At 32.2% G+C, this 26,648-nt stretch overlaps 1 protein-coding gene across 1 annotated transcript; it reads left to right on the top strand.

Moving 5' to 3' along the window:
* Nucleotides 1–3,416: 3,416 nt before the first annotated feature.
* LOC116030175 (8-hydroxygeraniol oxidoreductase-like) lies at nucleotides 3,417–25,465 on the top strand. The gene is made up of 7 exons (XM_031272341.1): nucleotides 3,417–3,560; nucleotides 6,535–6,677; nucleotides 19,297–19,334; nucleotides 20,999–21,407; nucleotides 22,700–22,942; nucleotides 24,796–24,954; nucleotides 25,136–25,465. Exons 1-7 carry the CDS (start codon nucleotides 3,530–3,532, stop codon nucleotides 25,244–25,246), a joined length of 1,134 nt encoding a protein of 377 aa, XP_031128201.1. The 5' UTR covers nucleotides 3,417–3,529; the 3' UTR covers nucleotides 25,247–25,465.
* Nucleotides 25,466–26,648: the final 1,183 nt, after the last annotated feature.

Here is a 26,648-nt window from a genome sequence, read left to right as displayed (position 1 = left end):
AAAAAATGCCCCAATTCCCTATTTAAATCGCGCCAACCGCCAAAATAAACCGTATCGGACGCCCGACTGGACGCGCGTCCTCTGCGCGTCCGGCGGGATTCTTTGCGCGCTTGTTCAAATCTTCGGCGCGGGAAGTGGGAATCGGACGCGGCGTCCGACGTGCGTCCTCTACGCGTCCTAAGCAGACCTTGCAAACTTCAGAGAGTGATTTTTCGGTCGTGGGGCGTCCGGTGGAGTCCGATGCGCGCCCTAAGCAGACTTTGCAAACTTCAGAGAGCGAATAATCGGACGCGGCGCGTCCGGTGGCGTCCGGCTGGCGTCCGCTGCGCACTGCTTTGCACTTTGTGGACCTGGGACGTGGACGCCTGGGCGGGCGCGCGTCCGGTCGGTCCTTTTGTTTCCAATTTAGTTCTCGAATCAATCTTTGAAATCCATGCCCTTTTTCACCACTTTGCGCAACTTTTTTACCTGAAAAACAATTAGCCAAGTGTGGAATGGGGTTCCATGACAAAATCAAGTATTCTAATGCAATAAATGGGCAAATCAATCTCAAACGCTAGTAAATACATGCAATGCGACCCGAGATTGACCTTACAATTGTAGCATCTCTTGCACTTATCATATAGTATGGATTATTTAAATATTATGAGCTCAAAATAAATTTATTTAAGTTAATAACATAAGTATTGTTAGTTTCGTAAGAGTGTGGTAACACGTCTTCCCGTTGTTCACGGGCCAAGTTCACCAAAAAAAAAATTGCTACAATGCTTACTCATTAAGAAAATTTATTTTAAAATTGTCTAAACTCATACTATTTAGTAAAAATTTAGAAATATGTCTAAATACGTAATATAGTTAGGGACTATATTAATCCATACACATTTAAAAATTAAATTCTTTTAATATGTAAATCCATTTCCTTAATTATAAGTAATAAAATATGAAATATACTTAAGGAAATGACATTATAAAATTAACAAAATGTGTGTTCATAACTATTTAGAAATTTGTTTAAATACATACTTATATATATGCACAATATTAATCATACAAAAATTAAAATGCTAATTTTGTTAATTTTTAAATGAGATTATTTTAATTATAAATCCATATATATATATATATATATATATATATATATATATATATATAAATTATGGAAATTATATTATATAATTTGCCTATATACATATTAATAAATATTATTTGCAACATATTATACCATCATTAAGGAAATCCAATTAGAATTTAAATTTACAAATACAAAAAATAAAATTTGCATCTTTTAAAAAAAAATTTCTTAGTTATTATTAATATTGTTGGAATTATAATATATATGAAATACACTTAGGAATAAATCAAATTGATTAAATAACTTTTTCTCTATAAATTTATCTAAATGTATACATAATTTTAATTAGAGGCTATATTAATTATACAAAATTTAAATTTAAATTTTATATGCTATGAAAATAGATACTTAACTAAATATATTAAATTACAACTATATTATCATATTGTACATTTTAAAATATTTATATTGTTTACAATTTTTTATTTAAATTCATAATAAAATAATTTTGTTCGTGCGTCGCACGGGTAAAACACTAGTTACAATATATATTATAAGTAACAATTTATTTATTGTAAATTGGTATTAAATTTTCTGTATTAAGTATTATGATTTCTATCATATATAATAAACCATTATCCTAAATTTTACCAATTTCACGGGTTACAATCCTTGAAATGGTTTATTTTACACACATGCCACTCATTAACAAAAGAATCATGCTAGGCTCCATCCCAGTTTTTACTGTATTTTTTTTATAGCCTTATGTAAAAATGTTTTCCACCGATAAAGATGTTTTGACTATTCAACTTTTTAAATTTAATGGACCATTTTAACTTTGTAATATCATATTGAAGAGGAATGTTAGGGGTAAAAAATGAGAAAAATAGTCATTTTACTTTTAAAAAAGGCCAAATTGTCATTTTGGTCCACTGAGTATAGGGGTCATGTTAATTGCAATCCACGACTTTCAAAACTGTTAATTTCGTACCATAACTATTCAATTTTTATCAATTTCGGTCACTCCGGCCAAATTACCGGCCAAATGTCGCCGGGAAGTCCTAAATCCTAAAATAATAAGGATATTTTGGTCATTTCACATTCTTGTCTTCTTCTCCGGCGACCTCCCACTTTTTCTGTTTTTCTTGCATTTTTCTGGTGACACCTTGGCGATGAACAGAGTAGCAGACGTCGGAGTCACAAAACAAAAAGAAAATGTTGTCCGTTTTGAAACTGCGGCCAAAGAAATAATAACATAGATATTCTGTACGAAACAATAATTTGACAAAATCCAAACATCCTCAAAGAAATTGAGGACACTCCATCTGTACAGGCAACACCATTTTCGTGGCGGAAATGATGAGCTTAATGCCATTTTTTTCTAGGAAGCTAAATTGTGAGGGCCTAAGCCCATTACACCTGACTCTGCAAAACAGACATCTCAAAACCACAAGGGAGATGAAGTTGGAGGGCATCAGACATCTCGGTGCAATGGGAGGGCAGACATCTCGAAACCACAACGGCGGTGTTCATCGCAAAACAAACATCTCGGCCTAAGCCCATTGCACCTTGGTCCCCGTTATCGGTAACAGCGGGGAACACCGCCGTCTATTGCTTTGTTCAACGCGAAGGCGTCGCTGGAAAAATGCAAGAAAAGTGGGAGGTCGCCGGAGTAGAAGACAAGAATGTGAAATGGCCAAAATACCCTTGTTATTTTAGGGTTCAGAATTTTCCGGCAACATTTGGCCGGTAATTTGGCCGGAGTGACCGAAATTGACACAAATTGAATAGTTATGGTACGAAATTAACAGTTTTGAAAGTCGTGGACTGCAATTAATAGGAACCTTATAGTCAGTGGACTAAAATGACAATTTGCTCTTTAAAAAAAAAAAAAAGAGTTTCTTGAACGCTTCTTTTATTTATTTGAGTAATATTGAAAACGTTTCTTTTGTTAAATTATACTCCGTATAAAACAATGGACTTTCAAGAAAGCCTTCTTATTGGCCGTCTTTTTTGAGTAATATTGAAAACGTTTCTTTTATATTAGTATGTATATAAAGCAATGGACTTTGAAAGAAAGCCTTCTTATTGGCCGTTAATCCTTATCTCTTATTTATTTTTATTATTTAGGAAATGTGGATCAGGTGAAAGATTTCTTTCATATTGTACCATATTTGAAGAAATCCTATCAGACTTTCTCCCACTTAAACTATGGTTGGAAACATTACACGAGGACCAAAGGGTTTATTTGAATAGTAATGGGGCACACACAATAATGAAAAGGTAGTATGCTACATTATTTAGTCATTTAGTGCATGTGTGGTCACATCTCAATAATAGTATTTCTGCTTTGCTTTCCCTCAACTTGGTACTATACATATACTGTTCGTTCTCTATCAACTTTTAAAGGAAGCTGGGCAAGCTAAGCTAGCTTCAATTCAATTCGTTCATATCAGAATGGGCAGCCAAAGTGTCATAACATGCAAAGGTAATAATATAATCCCTTCTTTGCATGTGTTCTCAATTTTCTAATTTATTTTCGATGCGGGGTGGGAAGCTCAAGATCATTAGTTAGTCCGATCCTCACGGTAGTCGTGGCTTCAAGGAGCCCTTGCTAGCTCATCATCTCTCGAATCTCGATAGATGTTTTAGATACTTGCTGAGGGTACTGATAAATCTGGATCCCCTTGCTCTGTGCAAAACCTCATTTGCTAATGCATGGACAACCTTGTTTTGATTCCTAGGCACAGATTTTGCTTTAAAAATATATAATTAAGGACTATTTTCTTTCTTCTTTCTTTCTTTTTCTTCAATATAATTATAGTCATGTTTTTATGATATTGTACTTTAAAAAGTTAGTCTTTGAGTTTCATAAAATGGGCTTGACCCGTGGATCGGAATTCTTGATTTTTCAAATTGAAATTTTAAATAGGACTTGACCTGTAGAACTCTTTAATCTTAATTATTTCTTTTGTATATACATATTATAAGCTCATATCTCATAGCTTCCAAGTTTAATTTCAATGCTAATATTTTGGCCCTGTTTGGTAAATGGTTGTTAGCTGATTTTGTTAGCTGATTGAGTTAGAAGGTATAATTAATTTATAATATTAGCTGATTGTATAAAAGTGTTTGGTAAATTAGTTGTTAGCTTATAGCTGTTTGGTATAATTTCTTTTCTCAAAAGGCCAATTGAAAATGTTGTTTTGAGTAGCATTTTGAAATTTAGTACTTTGGAGTTACAAAAAGCTTATTAACCAAACATTTATATTGATTTTTTAACTAAGTCAAACAACTAATAATGGTCAAATAAGTCAAAATTGACTTATAGGCCAATTATTTACCAAACATGGCCTTTGTCTTTGAAACTTTTTTTATTTTTAGTATAGACATATTATGAGGAGATTTTTTTCTTTGAATACAATTGACCCTTGAAGCACAAGAGCCATCTCGCCTCTCAGGCTCGATCTTATGGCCTCCCATATGGGAGAGTTACTACATACTATTTGAACACATTGTGCTTGACGACTTAAAAAAGGAATCTAGTTATTATTTAAATATGTAAAGAATATTATATATTGTTTCATAATAAATATATCTACTTTAAAATTGATTACTTAACATATTGCGCCGGCCAAGCACCTTATTTGGTCTGCAATAGATAAAAGAGGCATTTTATTCCCCTCCATGCAAACAAGTATTCTTTAAAATCTCATTTTCTAAACAACAACATTATTTTACAATTATTTTTTCAATAGGGGTGTTTTAGTAATGTTACATCATTGTTGCCAAGTTATGTACACTACCATGTCAGTATGTCGTGTCTATATCTCCCTCCATTTTAACATTCACACATTATATATTCTTATAAATTAAAATTAGAAAAATTTAATTTTCTCCTTATAAAATTGTATCTTATTTTAACTCCGAGAATAACATAGTCATGAAAACTCTATAATATTTCACTTCTACACACGCTCCTCCTTTAAATGTGGGACAAAAGTGAGTCTCCGATAATTTAAATATATATGTTAACAAATTGGTTAATATAATTGATGGGTCTGGGACAGTCGTTATACCGTGGACCATGGTCCACAATGGATCATGGTTGATACTGCAGTTGTGTTGAACTGATACTACAGTTGTGCTGAACGGATACTGCAGTTGTATTGAAAGGAAACTGCAGTTGCGCGGAACAGAGGCCGTGTCATCCGTCTGGAACTGCAGTTATGTTGAACTGATACTACAGTTGTGTTGAATGGATAGTGCAATTGTGTTGAAAGGATACTGCAGTTGTGTTAAACGGATGAACGGTCTCTGTTCCGCGCAATTGCAATTTCCTTTCAACACAACTATAGTATCTTTTCAACACAACTGCACTATCCGTTCAACACAACTGCAATTTCAGCCATGATCATGGTCCACGATATAATTTGCGGGTCTGGGAGGCAGGCCCAAAGATTACAAGGGGATAATTAGGTTGGCCAAGATAATTGGAGTAATAGTTGGGGCGAGTGTTGAAAATTGTGATAAATTTGATGTATAGTGTGGGGTGGTAGGCATGGGGCGGGTCCTTTGTCTTCGTCAAACTTTCTTTAGACCTTTATATGACACATGTTCGTTTTAAATTGTGGTGACAAGTTGATAGTGTATGGCATCCACATATTTTTTGTGAAATATGGATTTCTTAGTCTGTCCTCATTCACACATAATCATCTCTTTTTGACAGAGTTTCTCGTATCTTCTCATCTACCGTCTAAGAGTGTCCTAATATTGCCAACCTTGGTAGACTAGCCCGCTAGTGTCTTGGGCTAGTCAAATGACTAAGTGTTTCTTTATGTGTCTAGTTCGGTTAATAATGTTTGAATAAAGTTATTTTTAATTTAATTTTTCATCATGTTAATTAAAATATTAGTTTATAAAGTGTATATATTTAGAAATTAAATTAAAAGTACTATAAACACACACACAAAAAAAAAAGCAAAGAAAAATAGTTAGTTTAACCAATAAATAGTAAATATAATAAGTAAAATGGGATAGGGGCTAGGGCCAGTAATCTTTTGGTCCTAACTAGTGCATATTATTTAGTTATTCAATTTTAGCTTATAAATGGTCTATTGTTGCTCACTTTATTGTTTCATCTACATCCATTATTTTTTTGTTGCTCAAAATACTGTCGATACTTAATTTTATGATAAGCCGGATCTAATAAAACTATTAATAATAAACAAATTTTTTACGATAATAATTACATAATAAAAGTAAAATTTTATTAAAATTATTGCATCATAAATGAAAAATGAATTTATTTATCATATATTTGTAGAAATTTTCAAAAAAAAAATACATAAAAATTTAATAATATAGGAAATTATTATTTGGCATGGCATTGTGTTTCCTTAAAATTTGGTTGAAGCATGTAATTAAGATTGAAAGAGTGTGTCTGTATGGATGTTTGTCAGCTGCTGTGGCTTGGAGATCAGGGGAGGCGTTGAAGTTGGAGGAGATACAAGTGGACCCACCCAAAGCCACAGAGGTTCGTATTAAGATGCTCTATGCCAGCTTGTGTGGGACAGACATCCTCTGCTGCAACGGCTTTCCACGTGTACGTTCATTATTTTTCACTAAAGCATCTCCAATAGCATTAAATTTTTTTTTTTTTTGAGGTGTCAATTTTGAAAGAGATAAGAGAAAGAGAATAAAAAAAAAAAGAGAAAAAAAAAACATAAAAACACTGATCTTACGCCACACAAAAAAAAAAAAAAAAAAAAAGAAGACATAACGTGTCGGTTGGGCGTTGGTTGTGCACGAAGACGCACAGCTATAGTTGTCCTCTAGTTTTTCTCTCTCCTGATCGGCCCCACAAAAATCACTCTTGCAGGATATATTCATTTTTTTTCTCTTTCCTCCACCTAGCATTGAACCTCACAAAAAATCAAGAAAAAATTATAAATGGGGATGCCCGTAATAAATAGGGAAATACTACATAGATTCACATTTCTTACTCTCAATTTCTACTCTATCTCACAAATTATTGGCAAATTATATCGTGGACCATGGTCCACAATGCATCGTGGACCATGATCATAACTGATACTGCAGTTGTGTTGAAAAGATACTACTGTTCTGTTGAAAGGAAACTGCAGTTGCACGGAACAGAGGCCGTTCATCCGTTCCACACAATTGCAATATCTGTTCAACACAGCTGCAGTATCCGTTCAACACAACTGCAGTTCCAGATGAATGACACGGCCTCTATTCCGCACAACTGCAGTTCCTTTTCAATACAACTGCAGTATCCTTTCAACACGACTACAATATCCTTTCAACATAACTACAGTATCAACCATGACCCATGGTCCACAATGCATTGTGAACCATGGTCCACAGTATAAGTACTGCAAATTATTGACGTAGACACTTTTTCTGGGACTCACTTGATAAAATATTCTATCCTTGGTTATCATATTGTGGAGTAAAAATGGAGTAGAAATTGAGAGTATATGTAATATAACTATAATAAATAAGCCTCCTAAACCATAATTTTTCGAATGAGTGTACTCTAAGTCTGTGAGATCGTGCATTGGTGCCACAAATTCTTATTTGTGAAGCGGATTGGATTTTGATAAAATATAAAATTAAGTGATATTTTTAAATCAAAATGTGGGTTGAATATAATTTTTTTTTTGAAACATTTATAATTCTTTACAAATTAATTCTCAACATTTTCAGTCCAAAGAATCAAAGCCCCCACCAACGGGGTTCAATCATGTGACTTTCTATTTGGACTAGTAACAAATGTGTCATCACATTACATAGTAGTTGGCAGAGTTCAATAGTTATGAGAAAAATGTAATACTAATCATCGATAAATTATTTAATTGTTACTTATTAGAGAAAATATAATACTGAAGACGAAAAATGTGATATTTTTGATAAGAATGTACTAATACTTTTAAATCAAAATGTAATATTAAGAATTAAAGAGTTACTTATAATGAAAATTGTAATATTTATTTGAGAAAAATGTAATACTTATATAAATAAAATAAAATAAAATTCGACCTGTCTTTTTGATGTGATATATATATATACACACACACGCACGTTATCATCGATTGATTTTATTAAGATTTCTTCTCAACACACACGGTATCATCGATTGATTTTATAAAGAGTTCTCTTCGATTAATTAATGAAACATAAAACATCAAGATTTTAAATATATAATTTTTGGTAAAATCTTTGATGAATCTAGTGAAGCATCTATGTCATTCATTTTCAATGCAACTCATTGCTTTATTTATTTTAATATTCTATTTAAAGTAGTTAAGCTAGAATTATAGTTCCATTAAGGCTCTTTTTGGCACATTTAGCTGAAAAGCTAGTTAAAAGTTGATGGCTGAAAATTGAAAAATCAGTAGCTAATAAGCTAACGAATTGAAATTAAAGGTCCTGATTGGTAAAATAGTTAGCCTATCAGTCAATTTTGACTTATTTGATCACAATTAACTATTTAACTTAGTTAAAAGATCAATATAACTGTTTGGTTAATCAATTTTTAGTAATTCCAAAATGCTAAAATTCAAAAAGTTGCTCAAACCAAATAGCTATCAGCTAAAAGCTAATTTACCAAACACTTTTCTACAATCAGCTAATGTTATCAACTAGTTACACCCTCTAACCCAATCAGCTAACAACCATTTACCAAACAGGGCCAAAGTGTTTTAGCAAAATTAACTGTTAAATAAGATGATAAGTGTAAATAAAACATAAAATGAAAAATTAAGATATTATGATTTTGATTAATGAAGGGTAGACGGTGCCACTTTTAAAAATTAACAAGGATAAAAAAGGAAAAAAAAAGATTAAAAGCCAATAGCTTATTTTGAAACGATACCTGAAGTATCGTTTCAAAATAAACTATCAACTCCACATATTTTATTAAACATAAGTTATAAATTCTAAAATAAACTCTACCAAACAAAACATAGACAAGTTCTCTCTTCCTTGTTCAAGTGACAAGTCTCAGTCTGATTTCTAGACCTAATTCCTTTTCTTTAGCATCGTTTTTTAGCCTTACAGTCTAGTCCTCATCCCACCAGGTGTCATTTCACCGGCGATTAGAGCAAAGAAGGTGGGATAGTAAACATGGAGGATTTTTTTTTTTTTTTTTTTTTTGGTTTACAAGACTAGGAAAAGGTACTCTGAGCTATGCGTGTTCCTTTTGAAAAACGCCTAACCCTTATGCTTTGTCTATTTTTCAATTAATTTTAAATAATTGTAGTAAATACGGTAGGTAAACACTAAACAAGCCTAACATCACTGAACAAGGCTAATAGTTATGCTTGTTCAGTTCTAACTTAAATTCCACGTCTAAGAGATAGGCGTGTTAGTGTCATTTTTATGTATTTTTGTTATTATTTTCTATTAGTAAATGAAATAATCATTTTAATTGTTATTATTAGTGTAAATATAGGTGTGTATGTATCATTTTAATTATAGGTGAATATATAAAATTATTAAAAGAATAATAATTAATAAATTAATTATAGTGTAAACAAATAATTTAACAATTTATTAGAATATATAGCATGATTGATTTGTAATTTTTTAATTAAATAAATGAATATTTTAATTATCTTTAACAATTATAGCTGCTCGAAAGCAATTGCATCCCGAGCCAATGGATCCGTCATAAATATATTTATTAACTACACAATTATTACTAATCATTAAAAATACTTAATGTATGTATAAGCATTATGTGTATTTGGTTCTTGTGTATTCTCTCGTATTTTTTTAAATATAAAACAAAAAGCCTAAGACTTAGGCTTGTTTCCAAGAAAGAGAAACTTCAAACAGCCTAAGGCTATTTTTATCCCTGCAATGTCCTCTCACATTTAAAAGTGGATCTCACTTCCACATCATCAAATTTGTAAATTCTCTACTATTTTCTCTACATCCCTACAATACTCCCTCACTCTAAAAAATAGTCCTACTTGGCTTTTATATTATAAATTAATAATAAAATAACAAATAAAAAATTAAAAAGGAAATAAAAGTCAATTATAAACTTGCTATTATAGCAAGCTTGCAAGCCACATAAGCTAACAAAAATAAAACAAAAAAAAAATCTACATTACCTTCCACATCATCTTGAAAGGCAGTCATTATACGGTGGACCATGGTCACAAAACACAACCGTTTCATTAAGTAAAAGAAACGGCTATAGTAAGTCTTAATGGAGCTCCGTAAAGGATACTACAGTTCATCTCAAAAGATACTGTCTCACATTTGTTTTTACATTATCAAATAAAATTGTAGTTATATCGAAATGAAACTGTAGTTGTGTTGAAAATAAACTGAGTGTATATAAAATGAAACTGAATAACAGTTTCACATATTTGAATGTATATTGTCCAATGAAACTGTAGTTATATTGAAATAATATTGTAGTTAGGGTTGACCGCAGTTCTGGTTCTGGTTCCGGTTCGGAACAGCCGATTCCCGTTCCTTAATTGGCAAAACCGGATCCGGAACCATAATATAAGATTCTAGTTTCGGTTCATGAACCGGCGGTTCCGACCGGAACCGCCGATTCTAACCGGGGCTTTTTTATTTTTTATTTTTTATTTTCTTTTAAGAATAGCAAGTTAGTATTTAGTAACCCGTGAAAATTTTTTGTTATCTTGTTTTTATTTTTTTTTTATTTTTAACAATGTCCATGAGGACCATGACTATTATTTTTAAATGTCTCGTTTTAAGTTTTAACATAGTTGTGTATTTGTGTGGCTAGGTAGTAACTAGTAAGTATACAAGTACAACAATTGTAACAAAATCAATGAAAATATTACAGAATTAAAATCTCATATATTATTGACTACCCAATTCTTATAAATCTAGAATACATTGGTTATAATAATATAATCTAGACTACCCAATCCATGATCCATGATTCATCATCTATGATTTTACTCCCCCGTGTTCACAATTGTTTTCTGCTAAACTTTAATGTTAAACTAAAAAAATAAAAATAATTTTGGGCTAGCACTTAATTTTACCAAGATTAACTTTCCTACGCATCTTATTGAAACTTCAATAACAATCAAAGTCTACATAGTTTTTTTACCATTTTTTAGGAGTCGGTTTGTTCCCCTTCGCTTGCAGTAGTGGTTGCATCATCGGAAAAGAAATCGTTGATGATGCCTGATTTATCATTTTCTCGTGCTCTAAATTTTGTCAATCCCAATCGGATGTGCAAACTTAAATTTCAATTGATTGTGGCGTCATTCTTGAACGAGTCTCGTCCAACATGTTTCCACCTGCACTAAATTCCTGTTCAACTGCTACAGTAGAAGCAGGTGTTCCAAAAATTTGTTTCGCAATAATAGATAATATAGAAAAAAAAATTTCGTGGTCTTTCCACCACTGCAAAACATCAAGATTATTATCATTATCTAAAAATACAAAATCAGTATTTAAATATATCTCCACCTCAGATAATGCTGGAAATGATGAACTTGTCTCACTCCCACTGGTCCAACGACTTTTACCTGCTCTAACTAATAGGTTAAAGCCTCTACTTTGTAGGGTTGATTTTGAGCTCTGTGAAGTACTTCGAGAAGAAGTACTAATACTCATCGAAGGACCATAAACCTGTAAATATTCTTCACACAAACTATGAAAAATACACTTTTTATTTCATTATGTATAGAACTAATATTAACATATTCATTATCATCAGGATCATTTAATTCTAAACATTCATTATACGTTTGTAAAAAAGCATTTAAACCATATAATTTACAACGAGGATCAAGACACATTGCAATTAAATAAATTATAGGAATATTCCTATAATAATTTAAAAACTTTGATTTAATGCATATAATAGCATCACTCAAAATAGGATCATCACGAAATTCAAATAGCTTACCAACAATATTTACAGCATAAATTAAAAATAAGTGTATAGTCGGATAATACACACCAGACAAAGTCAAAGTGGCATCATTAAACTCTTTAAATAATTCGCAAATCTTCGTGCAAGCATCCCAATGTTGCGGAAAAAAATGAATATCACTATTGTTTGAAAAAAAAAAGAACATAACAAATCTTTGTAATAAATAGTACTACTAAGCAAAGTAAAGGTAGAATTCCAACAAGTTGGAACATCTCGAGCAAATCTTTTTGGGGGAATATTATTTCTTTTGCAAAATCTACTAAATTCTTTTTGAGCATTGAGATGTTTCTACAAATAAACAACAACATTTCTAACAGGTTTAATACTACTACTAAGAGAATTTAAACCAGCTTGAACACATAACTTTAAAACATAACAAACACATCTTTGGTGAAAAATTTTACCTCCAAAATATGGTACACATAATTCCCTAAAAGCAGGGATTGCATCAGTATTGTTGGATGCATTATCAAAACCAACTGCAAAAATTTTGTTAGTAATTTTGTGTTCATCAAATATACTTTGCAACTTACTGTAAATATTGTGTGCACTGTGTTGTTCATAAAAACAACGAAAGGCAAATATTCTTTCTTTTTTTTTTTTTTTTGCAGCGCCCAGCCTTGATCCACCCAATAACAAGTAATACCCAAATATGAATGTTCCACCCAATAACAAGTAATACCCAAATATGAATGTTCCCTCCAATAGTCGCTCCAAATATCAGCACGTATAGTAACACGCCCAGAACGTGATTCCAAGAAAGAAATCAATTTCTTTTTTTTATCTTTATATAATTTATAACGATGACGAGTAGTGTGCGTGGTAAATCACACATTTGTGGATTTAATGCACCCCTGCAAAATTCTTTAAAACCAGCTCTCTGTCCAAAACTAAATGATAAACCATAAATAGCAATCATTTCAGCAAATTTGAGTCTAGTTTGCTCATCTGAGTAACAAAATAAAGCATTAGATTTAGTTGCATACCTGCCAATTTGTTGTTGTGTTTGTGTATTTACCTCTTTATCTGGATGTTTTTAGCTTATATGCTTCCGGTACGTCCCGTAGCCTCCGGATTTTGACCATCGGTACTCCTTGTTACAGTAATTACATTTTACTGTAATTCTTCCATTAGGGTGTTCAATTTTCTTCATGTGTACACTGAATAGATCAGATTTTTGTTTAGAAGCAGAATGTTGGACTTCTTCGGGTTCATCGTCCAAGACCTGCGAAAATTCTGAGAAAGTAGCATTGTTAGAATCAAAAGAAGAATGAAAGGGTTGAGAGCCAAAAGAGGTATGTTGAGGTTCATTTATGGCTATTTGAGGGTTTGGATTTAAGTCTTGGTAGTATGATTGTTGTTGTAAAAATTGGTGGTATTCATATTCGCTTGGAAATTCATGAACCGAATGCCGGGGAGGTTTAAAAGAAGGAGCTTCTCTTGAAAATTCATGAACCAAATGCCATGGAGGTTCTACAGCAGGAGATTTGTCACGATTTTCATGACTTCTAGCTTGGCCTTCATAAGAAAAAAGATGCTCTGCTTGAACTATCCATTTGAAACTTGAAAGTATAAAAAAATTAAATATGGTAGAACTTGGTAGAAATAAAAATGTATTATGTAGAGTGTAGAGATATAAAAAATGTAGAGATAAGTAAAATATTGAGTATTGAGAATTCATAGAATCAGATAGGGAAAGTATTGAGAATTTTAGTTGTAGGCAAGAGAGTATTGAGAGAGTGAGAGAGTGAGAGAGTGAGATATTGAGAGTTGCGTAAAAAACTTTTGTTGAACTCACTGATTTATAGAGTAAAAGATAGAAGAGTGAGAATTGATCAATTGAAGCCTGATGAAGAGTGTAAAAAAAAAATGATCATTCTTACATTCTGACTTGGATGCAATAACAACGACTAATTTTTTTAAAAAAAAAGTTCCAAAATTTTCAAGTTTAAAGCAAAAAATTTCGGAATATATTGGCACCCATTCTACACTTATGCCAGCCACACCTGCAAAGGGAGCCAAAAATTATATAAAGTGCCAAAAATCCACACCAGGTGTCTAGGCCACGCCTGTCCTTTGAGCTAGTAAACACTCGAGTGAGTATTAGTCTTTGTCCAATACTCACTTGAGTCTTAAAGATGAAGTTCCAGTGGCACTTTATTTAAGTTTTGGCTACCTGCAGGTGTGCCTGACACAAGTCCAGAATGGGTGCCAATATCTTCCGAAATTTTCTTTTCAGATTTTTTTTTTTAAATTAGCTGTTGTTATTGCAACCAAGCCAGAATGTAAGAACGACCATTTTTTTTTCGACACTCTTCATCAGGCTTCAACTGATCAACTCTCACTCTTCTATCTTTTACTCTATCAATCAGTCAGTTCAACAAATTTTTTTTACACGACTCTCAGTATCTCACTCTCTCACTCTCTCACTCTCTCAATAATCTCCTGCCTACAACTACAATTCTCAATACTTTCTCTCTCTGATTCTTTGAATTCTCAATACTCAATATTTTACTTATCTCTACATTTTTTATATCTCTACACTCTACATATTACATTTTTATTTCTACCATATTTAATTCTTTTGTACTTTCAAGTTTCAAATGGATAGTTCAAGCAGAACATCTTTTTCTTATGAAGGCCAAGCTAGTGGTAGTCATGGAAATCGTTGCAAATCTCCTGCTGTAGAACCTCCACGACATTCGGTTCATGAATTTTCAACAGAAGCTCCTTCTTTTGAACCTCCCGGCATTAGGTTCATGGATTTCCAAGCGAATATGAATACCACCAATTTTTACAACAACAATCATACTATAAAGACTTAAATTCAAACCCTCAAATAGCCATAAATGAACCTCAACATACCTCTTTTGGCTCTCAACCCTTTCTTTCTTCTTTTGATTCTAAAAATGCTACTTTCTCAGAATTTTTGCAGGGCCAGGACAATAAACCCGAAGAAGTTCAACCTTCTGCTTCTAAACAAAAATATGATCTTTTCAGGGTACACATGAAGAAAATTAAACACCCTGATGGAAGAATTACAGTAAAATGTGATTATTGTGACAAAGAGTACCAATGGTTAAAATTCGGTGGCTATGGGACGTACCAGAAACATATAAGCTAAAAAATCCGGATAAAGAGGTAAATACACAAACACAACAACAAATTGGTAGGTATGCAACTAAATCTTATGCTTTATTTCGTTACTCAGATGAGCAAACTAGACTCAAGTTTGCTGAAATGATTGCTATTGATAGTTTATCATTTAGTTTTGGACAAAAAGCTAGTTTTAAAGGATTTTGCAGGGGTGCATTAAATCCACAAATGTGTGATTTACCGCGCACACTGCTCGTCATCTTTATAAATAAATAAAGATGAAAAAAGTAATTGATTTCTTTCTTGAAATCACGTTCTGGGCGTGTTACTATACGTGCTGATATTTGGAGCGACTATTGGAAGAACATTCATATTTGGGTGTTACTTGTCATTGGGTGGATCAAGACTGGGCGCTGCAAAAAAAAAAATATTTGCCCTTCGTTGTTTTTATGAACAATACAGTGCACGCAATATTTACAGTAAGTTGCAAAGTATATTTGATGAATACAAAATTACGAACAAAATTTTTGCAGTTGGTTTTGATAATGCATCCAACAATACTGATGCATTCCCTGCTTTTAGGGAATTATGTGTACCATATTTTGGAGGTAAATTTTTTCACCAAAGATGTGTTTGTTATGTTTTAAAGTTATGTGTTCAAGCTGGTTTAAATTCTCTTAGTAGTAGTATTAATAAACCTATTAGAAATGCTGTTGTTTATTTGTGGAAACATCCCAATGCTCAAAATGAATTTAGTATATTTTGCAAAAGAAATAATATTCCCCCAAAAAGATTTGCTCGAGATGTTCCAACTCGTTGAAATTCTACATTTACTTTGCTTAGTAGTACTATTTATTACAAATATTTGTTATGTTCTTTTTTTTTTTTCAAACAATAGTGATATTCATTTATTTTCCGCAACATTGGGTTGTTTGTACGAAGATTTGTGAATTATTTAAAGAGTTTAATGATGCCACTTTAGCTTTGTCCGGTGTGTATTATCCGACTACACACTTATTTTAATTTATGCTGTAAATATTGTTGGTAAGCTCTTTGAATTTCATGATGATCCTATTTTGAGTGATGCTATTATATGCATTAAATCAAAGTTTTTAGATTATTATAGGAATATTCCTATAATTTATTTAATTGCAATATGTTTTGATCCCCATTGTAAATTATATGGTTTAAATGTTTTTTTACAAACGTATTATGAATGTTTAGAGTTAAATGATCCTAATGATAATGAATATGTTAATATTAGTTCTATACATAATGAAATAACAAGTTTATTTTTCATAGTTTGTGTGAAGATATTTACAGGTTTATGGTCCTTAGATGAATATTAATTAGTACTTCTTCTCGAAGTACTTCACAGAGCTCAAAATCAACCCTACAAAGTAGAGGCTTTAACTTGTTAGCTAGAGCAGGTAAAAGTCGTCGGACTAGTGGGAGTGGGACAAGTTCATCATCTCCAGCATTATTCGAGGTGGAGATATATTTAAATACTAATTTTGTATTTTTAGATAATGATAATAATCTTGATGTTTTGCAGTGGTGGAAAGATCACGAAATTTTTTTTCTATATTATCTATTATTGTGAAACAAATTTTTGGAACTCCTGCTTCTACTGTAGCAGATGAACATGAATTTAGTGCGGGTGGAAACATGTTGGACGAGACTTGTTTGAGAATGACGCCACAATCAATTAAAATTCAAGTTGCACATCCGATTGGGGATTGACAAAAAAAAAAAAAAAAGAGCACAAGAAAATGATAAATCAGCATCATCAACGATTTCTTTCCCGATGATGCAACAACTACTACAACCGAAGGGGAACAAACCGACTCCTAAAAAAATGTAAAAGAACTACGTAGACTTTGATTCTTATTGAAGTTTGAAAAAGATACGTAGGCAACCTAATCTTGGTAAAATTAAGTGCAAGCCCAAAACTATTTTTATTTATTTTAGTTTAACATTAAAGATTAGCAGAAAACAATTGATGAATACGGGGAAGTAACATCATAGATGATGAATCATGGATCATGGATGGTGACTTGGATCTCAACAACATCTTTCAAATGTATATTATATTATTATAACCAATGTATTCTAGATTTATAAGGACTGAGTAGTCAATAATATATGAGATTTGGATTCTGTGATATTTTCACTGATTTTGTTACAATTGTTGTACTTGTATACTTATTAGTTACTACTTAGCCACACAAATACACAACTATGTTAAAACTTAAAACGAGACATTTAAAAATCATAGTCATGATCCTCATGGACATTGTTAAAAATAAAAAAACAGGACAACCAAAATTTTCACGGGTTACTAAATACTAACTTGTTATTCTTAAAAATAAATAAATATGAAAATTAAAAATCCCGATTAGAACCAGCGGTTCCAACCGGAACTGGAACCTTATATTAAGGTTCCGATTTCGCCAATTGAAGAACAGGAACCAGCGGTTCTGAACCAGAACAAAACTGCGGTCAACCCTATGCACACCAGGTCTGGACGCCTGGTGTGGTCTATTTTATATTTAGGAACCTTAACCGGAATTGGAACCGTACGGGCAGTTCCTGTTCCGGTTTGGTTTGTATAGTACACGGCTCGGTTCGAACCGAACCGTGATCATCCCTAAACTGTAGTGCATTATAAAAGAAACTGTAGTTGTGTTGAAAGGAAACTGAATAATAGTTTCACATATTTGAATGTATAATGTCGAATGAAACTTTAGTTATATCGAAAAAGGAATTATAGTTGTGTTGAAAGCGAATTGCAGTGTATATAAAATGAAAGTTAACGGCGCGGAACGGAACCGTTTCAGCCGTTTGTTTTCATTAATCAAAACGACGTCGTTTTAATGCATGAACCACAATCCATTGTGAACCACGGTCCACAGTAAAATTTGCACTTGAAAGGGGTTCACTTGTTGAGATAAGAATAGCCTAAGCCTTAGTATATTTTTCCCTATATGGAACCCCAGCCCAATCCTTCTCTGTTTGAAAACCCATGTTTCATGCGGTCCTCGAGGAGTTAATGATGCTCCCACCATTCTCATCTTCTTTCTCTTGGTGTCGTCGGCGTGGATGCTTCACCGCCAAGTCAAAAGACCCTAGAAACATTGTGTGCACGCGGACTTGATGATTGAGGAGGAGGAAGAAAGTGGCGTAATATTTGACGGTGGTCAAGGAAGATTATAAATATATCCTAGTAGTAAAATCCTCACTGATAAACCAATGAAGTTCAACATAATGAAGGATACTTTGGCAGATGTTTGGAGACCAGGAAAAGAGATTTATGTGAAGGAACTTCGGTCGTTATACGATAGATCATGGCTTGGTCACAAAACGACGCTGTTTCATTAAGTAGAAGAAACGATTGGCGTAAGTCATAACGGAGCTCCGTAAAGGATACTACAGTTCATCGCAAAAGATACTGCCTCACATTTGTTTTTATATTATCAAATGAAACTGTAGTTATATTGATATAAAACTGTAGTTGTGTTGAAAGGAAATTGCAGTGTATATAAAATGAAACTGAATAACAGTTTCACATTTTTTAGTGTATATTGTCCAATGAAAGTGTAGTTATATCGAAATGACATTGTAGTTGTGTTGAAAGGAAACTGTAGTGTATTATAAAAGTAACTATAGTTGTATTGAAAGGAAACTGAATAACAGTTTTACATATTTGAGTGTATAATGTCGAATAAAACTGCAGTTATATCAAAAAAGAACTACAATTGTGTTGAAAAGTAACTGCAGTATATATAAACTGAAAGTTAACGGCGCGAAATGGATGCTGTTTCAGCCATTTGTTTTCATTAATCAAAACGACGTCATTTTGATGCATGGTCCACAATCCATTGTGAACCGATGTCCACGGTAAAATTTGCAAACGAACTTGCATCAAATCTCTATCTCTTCTAGTGTAAGTTATAAAGATAAAATACATGATCAAATATAAAATACACCAACAATTTTGATGACTTGATTAAAAAAAAACTCAAAATTGTATATGTTATTAAAATCACATTCAAAAACTTATTTATTCATATTAATTTCCTATGATTTTACTGTTTGATAGTATAATATATAGCCATTATTGATTTTTATTTTTAAAATTTTGGTCAATTTTTTTCTCCAGCCTTTGTTCCCTCGCATTCCTGGACATGAAGGAGTTGGGTATGTAAACCTCTCTTTAATTATCAAGTTTAATTAGTTCTAATAATTTTATATTTTTATTTCACGCGCGTGAATTATTCATGTATCGACAGGGGAAATCATCATTTTGATCCTCAATTATCTCTCAACTGTCAATGTACTCCATAGTTTTCAATTCCAACTAATTTAATCCTCGAATTGTTTAAAATTTTGTCAATTGAACTCTTTGAAGATCAAATTGACGAAATTTTTAAAATGTGGAAATCACCATTTCGGTCCCTCGAAAGGGTCTAATTGATGAAATTTAAATAATTCAAGGATCAAATTAGTTGAAATTGAAAACTAACGACTATATTAACAATTGGGAAGCAATTGAGATATCAAAATGGTGATTTCCCCTGTATTCACATTAGCCCCTCAATTATTCTAAAAATGAAGATTTTCCCCTTGATATGTTAAATGATTGCCTTTAAAATAAATATTTTATTTATTTTTGTTTTCAAACAAATTATGACCACAGTTTGGTTCAAATCGAACAAACACTATAGCAACCAAAACAAAAGGTTCCGGTTACGATTTATAACCGGAACCCAATATTTGGGTTTAAATTTATTAAAATCACGAACCGGAATGGCCGGTTCCGGTTTCGAACTGAAAAAAAAATAAAAATACATTAATTGTTGAATTTAGACTATTTTAAAAATAAAATATAAAATTTTAGAAAAAGTTTGAACCAGCGGTTCAAACTTGATTCGGAACCGTGAATCGACAGTTCAAAATTAAAATTGAATCGCAGTCATATCTATTTATATGTGAGAATTGGAATAATGCAAAAAAGAATCTACACTATTTGCAAATATTATAATTATAATTTTAAACTAATGCTAGTAGTTGTTCTGATTTCGAAACGCCGATTCATGGTTCAATATCGAATTTTTCCGATTCATGATTTTAATAAATTGAAACCCAAATATTGGGTTGTGGTTTTGAATCATAACCATAACCTTTTGATTATTCGATTCCTACAGTGTCCGGTTCAGTTCCAACCAAACCGTGGTCATCCACTCATCCCTACATATAAGCAATAATTTGTTTGAAAAGAAAAATAAATGAAGTATTTATTTTAAAGGTAAAAATGTCCATTTATAATATATCGATGGAGGGGAGGGATCGCCACTTTTAGAGTAATTGATGCGGCTAATATGAATACATGAATAATTCAAAGGGATAATAATGCGCTATATACATATAATTCAAGGAGAAAAAATGTCATTTTTCCTTTCTGGTTAAATAATTGTGCAAAGAATTAACTTTATATATATATATATATATATAAAAGTTTTACTTTATAGTATAAAAAATAGATATGGAAAGTATTACTAGTAATTATTTATTTTTTTTGAGTGACCAGAAAAACTCACACCACTCCATGGTATGAATTGAATAAATTTCACATTATGATCTTAAGAGGTAAATTAACTTAAGTTGTCCGTCTAGTTGAGCGGTTGAAAATAAAAAGAATAAAATTTAAATTCTTGACTTTAGATTATAAATTTGTATTGTTAACCATCTTTAAAGGGTTACCATGACTTAATTAATCAACTCAGAATTTGGTTATAATTGGTAATTAGTTTTGGTATGAGGTGAAGTATGTGAATGCAAATACTAATATAATATGGGTGCAGAATCATAGAAAGCGTAGGCGAAGAGGTGAGAAGCCTTAAAGAAGGAGATACGGTAATGCCCCATTTCATAGGAGAATGCGGGGAATGCCCAAACTGCATTTCCGGGAAGTCGAACTTATGCTTCAAATACCCACTCAGCTTCTCGGGGCTGCTTTTGGATGGAAGCTCGAGAATGTCCATCAATGGCGGCGCGCAGAGAATATACCACCACGTCAGCTGCTCCACGCTGTCGGAGTACCTCGTACTCGACGAAAACTACGTGGTCAAGGTGGACCCTCGCCTCCCTCTCCACCATGCTAGCTTCCTCTGCTGTTCCTTCACCACTGGCTATGGCGCGGCTTGGAAGTTGGCCGACATTGACAAGGGCTCAACTGTTGCTGTGCTGGGTCTAGGCGGTGTTGGACTTGGGGTAAGTCATTTATTATTCGGTCTCATTTTATATATCATATTTAATATTTATTGATAAAATTAATTTTTCTTTTTTTTAAAAAAAATTTTTTTTTTAAGAAGAATCACACTTTTCGTCTTTTAAGTTATATTATATAATGATAGAATTCGTTCCTTATTGTTGATCATGTTCACTCTTCGTCCCTAAATTATCATTGGGGCTGTCTCTTTACTAACAAAACATTAGGGACAAAATTTGTAAATTTAGTATAATTTAGGGACGAAAAGTAAACACAAAAATTAATAAAATAACGAAATTAAAAGTGCAACGTCAATGATAGTTTAGGGGTAAAAAGTGAGCACGACTAATACTTATGGACGAATTCTACAATTATCTTATAACTTAAGGAGAAAAAGTGTAATTTTCTCAATTTTTTTATTAGTTTTTAATTATTTTTAAATTTAAATTTCTATTTTTATACTCTTAATATAATATCTAAGTATATAAATTATATATACTAATACTTAGCTCTATTTGACACACTTAGCTAAAAAGCTAGTAGCTAATAAGCTAACAAATTGAAATATAAGTTTTTGATAAAATTAATTGTTTAATTAGATGATAAGTATAAATAGACATAAAATGATAAACTAAGATATTATAATTTTTATTAATAAATGGTAGATGGTGTCAATTTTTTTAAATTAATAAGATTTTTTTTTTTAAAAAAAAGAGCCAATAGCTTATTTTTAAACCCTACTTGGGAGTTGGGATAGTGTTTCAATATAAGTTACTATATTATATTTTACCAAACAGATTTTATAGTTATTTTTAGCTTAAAATAAGTTATAGGTTAGTCAAGGACCTTGTGGTCCAGTGGCATCAAACCCTTTCCTTTATACGGAAAGTGGTGGGTTCGATCCTCTAATAGAGTTAGTAGTATTCAAAAAAAAAAAAGAAATTATAGATTATGTTTGACAACATAGTTAATTTTGACTTATTTGATCATTATTAGTGTTTGATTTGGTTAAACATCCAATATAAGTGTTTAATTAATTAGGTTTTTTGTAACAACTTATTGCTCCAAAATTATAAAATTCGAAAGCTGCTCAAATCAGTTTTTTCGATCAATGTTTTGAGAAAGTTATTTTGTATGTAATCAGCTATTAGTTAACAATTAATTTATCAAACACATTTTGACAATCAGCTAATATTATAAACTACTTAAATATACTAACTCAATCAGCTAATCGCTAAGTACCTATCGAGCTTTTAAACTTTTTTTCCGAAATTAAAAGAAAAGAGAATTGCAGGTGGTAGAGGGAGCAAGAGAACGAGGAGCGGCGAAAATAATTGGAATTGACATTCACGATAAGAAGGAAGAGAAGGGAAAGATTTTTGGCGTGACAGAGTTCATAAATGCAAAGAATTGTGAGGATAAAAGCATTTCAGAAATGGTGAAAGAAGCTACGGGTGGACTGGGCGTTGATTACTTGTTTGAGTGCACCGACGTCCCCGACTTGATGATCAACCAAGCTATTGAAGCAACCAGAAAGGTAATTTTAAATTTTAATTAGGGATATGATTTCATTATCTTTTTCAATTCAAAACAATAAACAAATTTAATTTAATTTAGGAATAAGGTCCAGGTTCCTGTGCCGACAGTGCTTTTCATGTGACTGTGCGGTCACTAACCATTAAGCACGCATAAATGCACCACAAAGTGTCCAGAAATGCACCATTAGGTGTGGTGCATTTTTTTGGTACATTAGTGCATTTCTGAACAATGTGTGTTGCATTTTTACATACTTAATAGTGAATACTGATTGCAGAGAAAGCACTATCAGCATTTGAATCAATATCTTAGAATATGGATCAAATAGGTCATACACATGTCTCAATATTATTATTAAATTCATTTTTCACATAACAACTACTAGAAACTAAGCTAACAAATCATATATAATAATTAAAGAACAATTAAGTATCAAATATCAAAATAGGGAAATATATAGAATACATATATAATTTTTTTTTTGAAACAATATAGTCCATAATTAATTAAGCACCAAAACCTTAATTACTTATAACATGTACAAGATTCAAACTTAAGTAAATATAAGGAAAGAAGATAAAGAAATGATCATTTCTCGATCCTATAGTTGAAACTTGTAATCTTGCGCTCCGTCTTCTTATTACAAAATAAAACTTAAACCTACTCCTAATTTACCAAGAAATATTCTCTTAGAGGCTACGTATTTTAATGATTTTTTAGATCTAGAAAGAAAAGGGATTGGGGGGGTTGCTTTAAAGAACGAGGAAAGAAGAGTATTTACAAGTAGGAAAGAGTATTTACCAATCCAAAGATAGCTAAAGTGGTAAATAAGTTCCTTTGTAATGATGATTTTTGAGATAATTCGGGTTAAATAGACAGAAAAAAAATCCAGACCCCCTCATGATTTACCCAAAAAAAATAATAATTTACAAGGAATTGAGTTCAGATTTCTTTGTTTTTGGTCCTAATTTCACTCGATCGTTATAAATGAAGAGTTTATTACCGAAATGATTCATCGACTATTGCGAAATTACCAATTTAGTCTTCAACAATCTTTCTTGCCCAATTAAGTCTTCAGACTTTGAAAATTTTAACTATTTTGGTCCTCCGTTTATTTTAGTGTTAAACGACTGTTAAATTGGGGCTAAATTGATAATTTTGAAATAGTAAAGGGACCATTTTGGTAATTAATTTTTGACTGAAATGGTCCCTTGACTATAATGAAATTACCAATTTGGTCCCAATCTAATGGATATCAAACGGTAAAATAAAAGGAGGACCAATTTGGTCCCGTACTCAGGTATCCATCCTACGTACATCATTCATCATGAAAATTGCATAAGAAGATAAGATCATATCATTTACTTGCAGATAGATTGAGTTAGCAATAGCCCTTAAGACAATTTATATCATAGGTCAAGGTTTACATAACATTATAGATCTTATACTGAAACGAAGATGTATAAAATTCATACTCATAAAGTAAAGATTTCATAACATAAGACACAAAAATCATAACACGAGACAAATATATATACATGTTATATATTTACTTATTTTTCAAATCCAATTTAGGTACATAATTTGTGTTCATACGCACTGAATTTCACAACACAAGACACAAAATTCATAACATAAGACAATTATTAATATGTTTCAGGTACAAAATCCATACTCTTAAGGTACATAATTTTATAACACAAAACACAAAGATAAAAAAAACTTACAAATACATATGCACCAGAGTTTACAATGCATTATAAACTCTGTTCCATGGTATTAATAAGGATTATTTCTTAAGCAAGTACTTGGCTGAACGACCCTACTAATGTTAATATAATTGAAAATTTGTAGGGATTTGGGACAGTGATTTTGCTTGGAGCAGGACTACAGATTGATTGGGAAATGAATTACGTTCCCTTAATGTTTGGTCGGACTTTGAAGGGCTCTATCTACGGGGGCGTCAGGATCCGATCTGACCTTCCTTCCATCATAAATAAATGCATAACTAAGGTATGTTTTTTGCATAAATCAGCCTAGCTACCTGTTTTTTTTTTTTTTTTTAATTATTAATTTTTGCCATATGAGGAAGATCTATTCATGTTCAGAAATAAGAAATATAGTTGTAGTTAGTGTTTGTTTGATCCTACTATTTCCATAAAAAGTTTTCTAATTTCTAAACAATTTCTTGCAGGAAATTAAATTAGATGAATTGAGTAGTCAAGAATTTTCACTACATGAAGCGAACGAAGCGTTAGAGTACTTAAAAAATCCAGATTGCGTCAAGGTTTTAATCAAGTTCTAGGCTAAGTGATTCCTGGTGATGGATTAAATTAATCCGGGTAGGTAAAATCAAATAATCTGATAATAAAAAAAAAGTAATAAAGACAAGATATTGAACTTGAGAAGACAAGAGTTGTATTAATGAAGAGTGCAATGAGATTACAAGTGGATTTGAGATGTAATTGAACATGATTTGTATGCGAAGACAATGCAATATTTATATAAGATGTGGGCAAACAAATCCCCTATAGTTCCTTTAAAAAAAAAAAAAAAAAAAAAAAAAANAAAAAAAAAAAAAAAAAAAAAAAAAACTCCCCTATAGTTATGGTAGGTCACAAGACTAAGTCGAGGCCTACGCAGTGGACCATCAAGAATAAGTCAAAGCCCATCATTCTGGGCCCCGGAAATCTGCTCCGGGTCTTGGACCCTAGCTGCTCGAGCTATCTTCTTATGCCTCGGGCTATGCACTCCTAGACTCAGGGTTCCTATTATTTGGTCGTTTTCAATATCCACATCATTAGTCCCTCACTCTCTGAGTTGTCAGGAGTCAACAACGAGAGAGAGTAAGCGTTCGGTTCAATCGAGGTAGTGAGCGTGGCAGTCCCGTACCACCGTTAGGTAATGTTAAGGTCGTGGCCGGCGCGCATGGCCGCAACCATGAATTAACCATTATATTTAACTTGATATAAGTAATTTGGAGTCTCCCACGAAACCTAGTGATCCACAAATTAACATAATTTATTATCATTGATAATATTAGATACCTTGCCCCAAATATATATTATCATAGATAATATTATATACTTAAGTATATGATAGAAATGTATACTCGCACGCATTCTCCAAACTATGGCATGCCCTAACTTTCGTCATTTACTGCAACTTTCCTCCTAATCTAGTGTTTTCCATGTCAAGCTCTTTCAGCATATCACAATTTCTCGATAATCTCATCATTCAGGAAACCAATCTGTTTAAGGGCCAAGTATTGAAGCGATGGATAGATAGAGAGAAAAGACGAGAGTCCATTTGATGTGATACCATTATAACTTACAAGCGAGAACCTATTTAAAGGAAGGCAAGTTTTTGCTAAATAATTCATGCATTCATCATAAACTGGAACCCAATTCATCTTTCCACTGTTTTGCAACACAAGATGAATCTTATTTGCGGTAATGAAACAGTAATCCAAGTTTCAATACTTTCAAGATTCAAGCAATTGGATAGTGTTGCAATCGACCTCGTACCGATCATTAAGGGATATTAACGTTTTCGTGCCTAAGTCGGGGGCTTGGACACATTTTCATGTTGATAAGTTAGAATTGTGTTCCTACATGTTTTTCATGATCTTTTGTGACAAGAATTGCACTCTTGCCATGCTTGTTGATTCATTCTTGATAGTTTACATGCTTTTGACTCCATTGTTG

This window comes from Ipomoea triloba, chromosome 1 (assembly GCF_003576645.1).
Source record: "Ipomoea triloba cultivar NCNSP0323 chromosome 1, ASM357664v1".
Classification (NCBI taxonomy): domain Eukaryota; kingdom Viridiplantae; phylum Streptophyta; class Magnoliopsida; order Solanales; family Convolvulaceae; genus Ipomoea; species Ipomoea triloba.
The sequence above is the reverse complement of the archived record's forward strand: the minus strand, read 5'-3'. Positions and strand labels throughout refer to the sequence as shown.